At 40.7% G+C, this 9,986-nt stretch overlaps 1 protein-coding gene across 1 annotated transcript; it reads right to left on the reverse strand.

Moving 5' to 3' along the window:
* Nucleotides 1–4,622: 4,622 nt before the first annotated feature.
* On the reverse strand, nt 4,623–7,174 carry LOC104118641 (protein CELLULOSE SYNTHASE INTERACTIVE 1-like). Its single transcript, XM_009629935.4, has one exon. It carries the CDS (start codon nt 6,808–6,810, stop codon nt 4,885–4,887), a length of 1,926 nt encoding a protein of 641 aa, XP_009628230.1. The 5' UTR covers nt 6,811–7,174; the 3' UTR covers nt 4,623–4,884.
* Between the last annotated feature and the right edge of the window lie 2,812 nt (nt 7,175–9,986).

Here is a 9,986-nt window from a genome sequence, read left to right on the forward strand (position 1 = left end):
CGAGTTAATGAAACTCGAGGGCATAAAGCTTATTTGTCATGCCCGAACTCAACGGCTAAGGCCATTCTGAGTTAATAAAACTCGAGGCCATAGAGCTTATTTGGCATGCCCGAACTCAACAGCTAAGGTTGTTCTGAGTTAATAAACCCGAGGGCATAAAGCTTATTTGGCATTGTCCAAATTAAAAGGCTAAGGCCGGTCCGAGTTAATAAAACTCGAGGGCATGAAGCTTATTTGGCATCGCCCAAATCAAAAGGTTAAGGCCATTCTGAGATAATTATTTTATTTTATGCTAAGGCATTTCGACCGTTGCTAAGATAAATAAAAAAGTAAGGGAAGGATTTGAGAAATGATGAAAAGAAAAAGTCTTATACATATATATATCAAAATGTATTTACAAGGGCTGGATAGCCCCGATTCATGTTTTTACAAAGGCCGAACGACCTCAACAAAAAAGTTAGTAGAAAAGACAAAAAATGGCCTAATCCTCATTGAGGGCTACGTCGTCGCCAACGGGCTCTTCTTCACTATCGGACTCACCCGACTCTTCAGACGCCTCGGAATCCTCCTCGGGAAAAGCTAGCCTCCAAGCATTGGTTTCACATGTCTTGGCATTCTCAATTTCGGTCAATATGTCAAAAATTTGAGCATCGACTCCCTCGAGGGTCTCCCTTCGCGATTCCCACCTCGCATGCTTCACCATGTTTTTTGCCTGCTCCTAGATAGCCTCGACATCAACTTTGAGTTGGGCCACTTTTTTATTAGCTTCGTTCCGGAACGTAATAACCTCTGACTTGGCAGCCTCGATCTCCTTGACCAGATTCTCGTGACCAGAAACAACCGAGCTCAGTTAAGATTGGAGTCCCTCGATCATTTTGGCCTGCGCCAAGTTCTTTTCCTTTGTAGCCCAAAGCTGAACCTCAACAGAAACCAATTGTGTCCGGGCAATCTCTTTTCCAAGGCTAAGCGATCCATATTTTTCTTCCATTCCTCAGTCTCGGCTTTGACCGCATCCATCTCACCTCAGAGTTGCTCGATCACGTCAAGTTTATTATGAACCTGCGAGTTCAGATTATTAGCTACTGTGTATGACTCATCATCACTAACTCCAAAAACTCTCCTTACTGCTCAACCAGTTCGGTATGTTCCCTACGAGCCGCTTCCAGCTCAGCTTGGGATTTTTCATTAAGGAGCTTATAAGCATCCCTCTTTTCGGCAAGCTCCCGGGCCTCGACCTCAAAATGTTTTGACTTCTCCCGGTATCGAAGAAAAGCCTCATGATGAAGCACCGAGGCCTACAAACACAAAGGAAAAATATTATGATTATTCATGATTAAAGCTAAGTACATAATAAAGGGATATTCTTAATTACCCGATTCAGCGCCTGTTAAGCTTTGTTGAACAGGCAGGGCGCCTCTACCTTGTTCATTTTTGTTTGATCCTCTTCGGTCACCAAGCACCGAAGGTAACTGGCAATGCCCACCGGGGAAGAAAGAACACGGGCGTCCTCCAGGATGAACATGTAAATTTCCCGCCTCCGAGTAGGATCAACACTCGGAGCTAGGAAATGGTTCACTAATTGAGTGCTTGAATAAGGCCCGCCGGCTTCTGGGGATGGTGTCTTTTCTGGTACCGGTAGGTCACCCAACCCGGTGACATCCTATAAGGCGGTAGAATCCAGGCCATCGACGAAATGGTGAAGAGAATCTACCACTCCTTGGGTCCCCTCACCGAGGTTACCTTTCAGTATTTGGGACTCGTTTATCATCGAATTAGTAAACGAAGGCAACCCAGAGAGGTCGATCACCCCAAGCGCCTCCTTAGGCATATTTCCTTCTGACCGCAAAGTACCGGCCAAATTCCCTTCGTCAGCTTCCCCATCTCGGAGCGAAATGGTCTCGACTCTCCCTAGTTCGGAGGCTTTGACCGCTACTTCTTCTACGGCCTCCCTGACTTGAGGCAGTTCAGAACCACTTCTCACACGGGCCACCAAATTGGAATCTTCTTCTTCTTCTTTGGACTAATCAATCAACTGATTGAGTGAGTCCGATGAGAGCTCTCGAGCACTGGCATCTTTGGTTTTACGCACCGGCCACTTCCTCGGTTTTCTCTTTTTTGGGTCCGAGGGACTCGAAGCTTTTCTTTTCTTCTTATATTTGTCCTGTTTTGAAGCAGGGGGATCGACGTATATATTATCGTCAGCTGATGGAGGCTTCATTTCGACGTCCTTTGGTAAACCTGCAAAATGAAAATATAACGGATCAGAAATCGATGATGAGAACATAAGATCAGATATATTATTAAGGAAAAACTCTTACCATAATTACGGGCCTCCCATCGGCCCTTTGAGAGCTCACGCCATAAGCGCTCGGTGTAAGGTCTCTGTGTCACGATGCCCTCGACCCACTCTTTAAGTTCAGGAACAGGGTTTGACATTCGGGCGACAACTGTATCATATAACATCGATGAGAAACTAACGAAATGAAAAGCAATAAAAGAAATATCGAAGGCAAAGCTAAAACTTACGTTTCATGTTCCATTTCTCAGGAAATGGCATGTCCGCAGCCGGGATCAAGTCTGAGGTCCTCACTCGAACAAATCAACCAAATCATCCCCGGTCTCGATCCTCGTCGATACGCGAGAATAAGGTTTCGGTGGCTCGACGGGCATGTTTAATTAACCTTCCTCGGTAAAGTCGAGGGTTGTACAGGCGCATGAGATGGTCGATGGTGAATGGACATCCCTCGACCTTGCTCACAAAGAATCAAAGCAGAATAACGATCCTCCAAAATAAAAGATGTATCTGCCCGAGCATCACATCATACTTTTTACAAAAGGCTATGATAACCGGATCTATAGGACCCACGTGAAAGGGTAAGTGTAAACACTTAAGAAACCCTTTACGTGGGTGGTAATTGATTCTTCAGGGGTAGGAACCACTACGTGTTTTCTTACCCAGTTGCAATCCTCTTTAACCTTATCGAGGATGCTATCCGTGATCGTACATATATACCTCGAGACCGGTTCGCATCGATCTGGTACCATAGGCGTATTCTCAACCTTTAAATCAGCCACAGTAGGGATGTATAATCTCAGAGGGGGTTCCTCAGTAGCAGCATGATGAGCGTTTTCAGAAGGTTTTGAAGAAGAAGGTGTTTCTTTTTGAGGAACAGAATTTGAAATTTTTGCCATTTTTATAAAAAATGAAGGAAAGAGGTTGTGGATTAGGGGAAGCTTTGAGGTTGGCAATGAGAAAACAGAAGATGAAGAAGATAAAGTTCTTAGAACGCAAAAAGGATGTGAGCGTAAAAGTTCTAACAAACAGATTAAAGGATATTTATAGGTTCTTCAAGCGGCGGTTCATCTCCCGAGGTAGCCGACCATCAACTGACATACATTTAATGCCTCGAAGACCGGGTTGACGGGACGTTTCTACTATTCTTATCACCTACGTCATGTACCCGTCGTCATGATTTATCGAAGTAAGGACCGAGGGTTCAAATCATTTTTAATCGCTTACTCTTCAAAAAACGAGGGGACTATCTGTATACGGGTAGAACCGAGCTCTATGCTTGATCGAGGCATCTGGAATAATAGGTCAAGGCTCGGCACCTACGTAAGAGATCGAAGTTACCGATTATATACGGGTAGAACCGAGCTCTATGCTTGATCGAGGCATCTGGAACAATAGGTCAAGGCTCGGCACCTACGTAAGAGATTGAAGTTACAGATGTAACTTCGATCGATATCGAGGATCGAAGTTCGAACAAGACCATCAGATTTGCCCTCGAGTTTATCGGGGGCACGACCGACCCTGCTTTTAACAACCTCGAAGAAAAGCTTTGCCAACTCACACTACAAGTATCCGTGATTCTCGTCATTGACCAATCATTATGGCGGAAATTACGGGATTAAGTCAAAAAGGGAGCCAACGGTCTATATAATTTTCTATAAAATAATGTCTTAAAGGTTTCATCTCCCTGTATATATAAAGGGAATTGAGTAATTCATTTGACACATGGTAACATACTTAAGAGAAAAAGATACCATTTTTTCCAGCTTTGTTCATATTATTCTGGCTTCAATAATATCATATCTAAATTCGAAGGAAATTAACCTTGCAAGGCTTAAGTTGTTCAATCTGCATTGTTTGTATTTATTTTTCTACTTATTCTTCCATATTAAATTCAATTTCTCATTTTGTATCAAATTAGATCACATATCCTTAAAACCATGTATAAATTCAATTGTAATCTGATTATTGGGGCAAACAGAATGACAATTCAAAGTTTCGGGCATACGTTTGGGAGTTGTAAGAACCTTGGAATTTGAAAAGCTGTCTTCAACTACCTTCTTTTCTCTAAGTATTATTTATAATTACAAGTACAAGTGGATTTAGGTTTTTAGGTCCGTAGAATACCATTGAACACACAATTCCCTAGTGCAACTGTTTCGAACTTAGTTTTTAAATACAATTAAAAGAAATGTTCAAGTTTATATATATATAAATCGAGAAGTTTGCTCGCATCCTTCATTACTAACAAGACTGGAAAGAAAAAAAAAGAAGAGAAAATGCAGATTATCCCACACGAAAAACTCATCTTTGCCATCACCTAAACGAGTTTGCAAAGTTTGCTTTTTCAGCATTAGAAACAGGGTAAGAAGTAATTCTAATACACTCATGAGTGCCAAAGCAGAACTTAGAACAGTAGCCTGAATGTTCTGTCGTCGAATAGACAAGGCTAATGATTCAAAGGTGCTTGTTATAATATACAGAAGACGCTAATCTATGTACACTGCACGACAAGTGAACAAACTAATATCAAGCTAAAGTACCAAAATTTTGACATACCGAGTAAGAATTACTACAAAATTTTGATAAGATCAATGCCTGGATTGATAAAGTTCCATACTTTCTCTGCCTCTGTTAACTAGATCTTCAACAATGGGATCTTGCATTAGGTGCCCCTGCTTAGACGCCCACTCCAATACTCGGTATACATTGTCCTCACCTAATGCCTCACTGTCAGGAACATGCATTGCTATGTAACTCAAGAGAATCAGAGAAGGAGTCTGAACCATTTGTTCCCCAAAGTAAACCAGTGGAACTAGGTGCTTGGTGCCTCCTGCCTCTATTATAGCCTTGCAGTGATTGACTCTAAGAAAATTTTCTGTGCAAGCATATTTGTTAAGTGCAATTGCAGCTTCACGTGTTACATCCGGTTCCCTATCATCTAGTAGTTTCACCAATGGACCAATGATTCTTGTCTCAGTTGCTCGGAATGTCCTAGCGAGGTGCCCTATCGATTGGATGCTGGGAACGAGCAGTTCCGAGTCTTCCTTTTCAATGATTCTCAAGAACTGGTCTACGACAGCTTTGGCAGCAGGTGCAGTGGGCTTGAAAGCAGAATGTCGCAAATCTGAGTTTGTCTCAGCTACTGCTGTGATCTCCATTAGTGCCATGGCCGAATGATATTGTACTTCATCAGGTCCCTTCTCCAGCAAAACTGCTAAGCATAAAAGTGCTCTGGATTCTGTAATACTACTGCAGATGGCAGCATTTCCCGCGCAAAGGTGCGCAAGTGCTCTGGCAGCCATTGCTTTCATTTCGGCCTTTGTAGCAGGATCTTCGCTCTCCCTCTTCCCCTTAATGCTAGTCCCGGACAAGGCGACTTGGTGCTGCTTCTGCTCATGATGAGGATGTTGTACTGGGCTGTGTTGTTGGTTAGGCTTTGGTATATTATTGTTCATCGTAGCATTGTCTTTCGATTTCATGGCCATCATATTCGCTACCAAATTATGCATTTGGGTGGTTTTGTGATCACCCATTGGGTGTGAAATTTGACTACCATCTACATCATTGTCTTTGACAGTACTAGTAGAATTGGCATTGGCCATCACAATATTGTTAATGGACATGGTCTGTTTGCTAGCAATGGCATACTTACTGTGTTCTTGAATGGTTTCAAAGGCAAGATGACTAACCAGTAATCTAATAGTATTAGTCTGAGCAAAATGATCTTGACATTTGGGATGATGTGCAGCCAATTCTGAGATAGCCCAGGCCACCACAACCTGAACCTTCATGTTCCCATCTTTGAGGATTTTTGCAAACACAGAGCACACACCAGCATTCACAATGTGTTCGACGCTTTCCGGATCACGGCCAAGTAGGCCAATGGCCCTTGACGCACTCTCCTGACCCTCCATTCTTCCTTCTTTGGCCAATTTCAATAATGGTCCAACCCCACCTTCCTCTATAATCAACTTTCCATAGCGATCGTTGTCACGAGCCAACGAGACAAGAGAAGCTGCTGCATCCGAACGTTCCTCTATCGAGCCCGAACACAAGATAGCTATCTGTTCCCATATAAGGCACAAAATTGGCTCATTTGCAGCTACAGGAGGAAGGCCTAGATATTCATTATCCCCATCATCAGCAGGGGTGGAAACACGAAGGAGCCAAGAAACATCACCGATAGAATTCTCGAGCTGTTGGATTGTTTTCCTAAAAGCAGCAGCAGGGATGATGGTGAAAATACGTCTCAAACCATTGGCACGGCATTTGAAAATGAGGGTAAGGGCCTTGTCAAGAACTTGCTCCGTGTCATCGATGATTCGACGTGTTGGACGTTCGTACAAGTCGTTGCTGGAACGTGCAGCCTGTCGGAGAAGTGCTGCTAGCTTCTCTGTTTTGGTTTTGATGTCCAGACAATCTTGTTCGAAGTTATTAACATCGACAGCGGCCTTTGTTATATGGTCCGCTAATTGTATTGGCCTTGCTAGGATTTGTTTCACTTTGTCCGCCATATATTAACAGCGGACCTTTTAATTTATTTCCTAAAACTAAAGAATCATAAACCTTATCTTTCAAAGAGAAGAATTATTGTTACTGAAAAGAAAAGGGAAAAAATACACGATTGGTAAAGTTCAATGGTGTTGTGATCCCGAAAAGGGTTGATGAATCTCACCCTCAGCCAAAGAGCCATGAGCGGAGGGCGAGAAGGAGGTGGTGATAGGGTGGCGGGGGTTGGTGGTGATGGTCAGTTATGGAAAATGGGGTCTCGTAATGGTTAAACGCAATTATCTCTTTAGCTGTCGAGTTTCCATTAAACGAAGACTCGTGCTCCGACTGTTACAACCGTATTTATAGGAAATTATTTGGTTGGTTCCAAAGAGTGTAATGGTATGCTTTTGTAATTAAGATATAAGTGGCCTCAACCAATTCGCTTGTAAGGAATTAATATTTGGGACAAAATTTAAATTTACCCGTTTACAATATCTTAATTTGTATATTTATTACACTTTAGGGCCATTAATATCCCATGAAAAGTTAAGGAAATGCTTAAATAGCCGCTTTAAAAACCAATAGCCGATAAAATATACTTCCTCCCGTTCCAATTTATGTGAACCTGTTTGACTGAACACGAAGTTTAAGAAAAAATAAAGACTTTTAGAATTTGTGATCCTAAACATGTCAGAAAGGGGTCTAGAGTATTTGTGTGGTTATAAAAGCTTCTCATTAAGGGTAGAATTGAAAGTTTAAACTAAATGTTTTCAAATTTAGAAAGAGATCATTCATTTTGGAACGGAACAAAAAGGAAATAGGTTCACATAAATTGGAACAGAGAGAGTATATTTTTATATATACATATATTATATACAAAAAAAATATAGATATTTTATACACTTTTTGGATATTGAATGCAATTAGTTTCGGCCGACCAACCAATTTTGTATTTTGCCTAAGAAGTTAGCTACATCAGATATTTATATCAAACTAATGAGCGTAAGATATATGTCTTGCATATACACTTTTTAACATTTAGTCATAGTTAAGTGATATGCATTTTAACTTTGATTTGTTGATTCTTAAGGTTAATTAATTGTACCTTACTGTTAGCAAATCATTTTATATTTACCCTTGATTTAACTAAACTTTAGCATAAATTGGGTGGATTTCAATTAAAATACTTTGGGAAAGAAGGTCAAAATTATTTACCACTTTATGTTTACTATGTTTTAGACTTATTCTTCGTTGTGCTTCAAGTTTGAACTCCATTGGGGTCAACATTAAATACAAGTCGATTTGCTATTGACACAAGTATGAATAGCTCAAAAATATAATGAAGGGTATTCTTAAGTGAGATGCAACAAGAAGTTATTGTCTACATAAGTAGAATTTGGTAATTTTAAAAAGTGAAAATACCCACGGTATCAAGTATTTGCACAGTGGTGTATATATATTGTACTATACAATTATTTTCTTTGTGGAATCTTTTTACCTGAGAGAGATAGTGAGAAGAATTCTAAAATGAATTGCTACCTATGCATAAATCATTAATAAATAAATTTTTTATTGATAAGACCTTTTTAATTGCACCCAGTATCTTATTAGGAATTAATTCCGAAAACTTCAGGAGAAAAAGAGGCATTCCCTATTAGAGAGATGGTACGAAAGTTTTTAGGTCAGTATATAAAAACAAAATTATAGAACTATTAATGAAAAGCATGTTGAGATGGAGAGTAGGGAGGAGTGAGGACCACTCCCAAGCGTGAAATGGGGTTCCCTTCCTTCAAAGTTCAAAACATGTGCCCTTGTAATGGTCCATTAGACTGCCTATTTTTAACTCCAATTTACCTTCTCTATCAACTTTTCTCATTTCCAGTTATGATTTCCTTTCTTTGCTTAAATTGTACTTTGGTATTTAATTAGTAAGAGAATCATAGTATATTTCTTTTTTTTTTTCCCCTTCCAAAAATTGTAAGTATAATTGTCCTAAACTTGGAGCAGCTCTCTTGGAAAGCAATCTCCGGACAATTAAGCTGTTATAGTTCAAACCACACTATCAAAGTGATCATGTGATGACCTGATAGGTCATTTATAGTTTTACTTTTTATTTCTGTGTTTCGATACCTCGAATAGCTTCATTTTAGCCTTTTTTGATTTGCGTGCACATGCCGTGTCCTTTACCCCGAAGGTTTTTATGAGAAAATTAATAAAAATATGAAATCGTGCCTTAAAACTCATTTGAGTTGCCTACGGTCAAATATTTTATGTAAACGAGTCTAGATCAGTATTTTGACGGTCCCGGTGGGTCCATATCGTAATTTGGGACTTGAGCGTATACCCTGAATCGAATTCGAAAGTCCCTAACTTGATTTAACGTAATTTGTTGAAAACTTGAAGTTTAAAGGTTTAAAAGATTCATAAGTTTGACCGTAGGTTGACTCTGTTGCTACCGGATTCGGATTTCGGTTATGAAACTTGGTATAAGTTCATTACATTATTTATGACTTGTCTGCAAATTTTGATACAAAACGAAGTTTGATTCGGACGTCCGGTTGAAAAATTGCATGTTCTAAAGTTTCATTGAAAATTTTATTCGTTTTGGTATTTGATTCATAGTTCTAGGTGTTATTTTGGTATTTTGATCGCGCAGGCGAATTCGTATGATGTTTTTACACTTGTGTGCATGTTTGGTTTGGAGCCCGAGGTGCTCGGGTGAGTTTTGGATAGGCTATTGACCATTTTGAACTTAGAATTTCTGGTTTTTGAAAGTCTGCTGTCACCTGATGTTTTGTGCTTCGCGATCGCAAAGCCACTCTCGCGATCACGAAAGGGGAAACTGGGGTTGGGGTGGTTTTCTTCATCGCGAACGTGATAGCTGGGTCACGAACACAGAGCATTGGAGGATTTACCTTTCGCGAAAGCGACCATCTTCACGCGAACGCATAGGGTTATGGACTAGGGGGGGGGGGTACTAGGCTAGTGTTCTACGCGAACGCGATGGCCATGGGAAAGAGACATCGCGAACGCGAAGGACATCTCACGAACACGAAGGCCAAATGGGCCGCTGTGCATCGCGAACGTGGTAAGCCCTTCACAAACGCGAAGAAGGCCTCACGCTTAGACCTTAAAATATTTCAAACACGGGATTTCAACCATTTTTCACCATCTTTTCATTAGAGCTCGGCCGAGAGGC

This window comes from Nicotiana tomentosiformis, chromosome 3, assembly GCF_000390325.3.
Source record: "Nicotiana tomentosiformis chromosome 3, ASM39032v3, whole genome shotgun sequence".
Classification (NCBI taxonomy): Eukaryota; Viridiplantae; Streptophyta; class Magnoliopsida; order Solanales; family Solanaceae; genus Nicotiana; species Nicotiana tomentosiformis.

Coding starts and splice junctions, on each gene's coding strand:
- LOC104118641 (XM_009629935.4), bottom strand. CDS start 6,810: ATGGCGGACAAAGTGAAACAAATCCTAGCAAGGCCAATACAATTAGCG.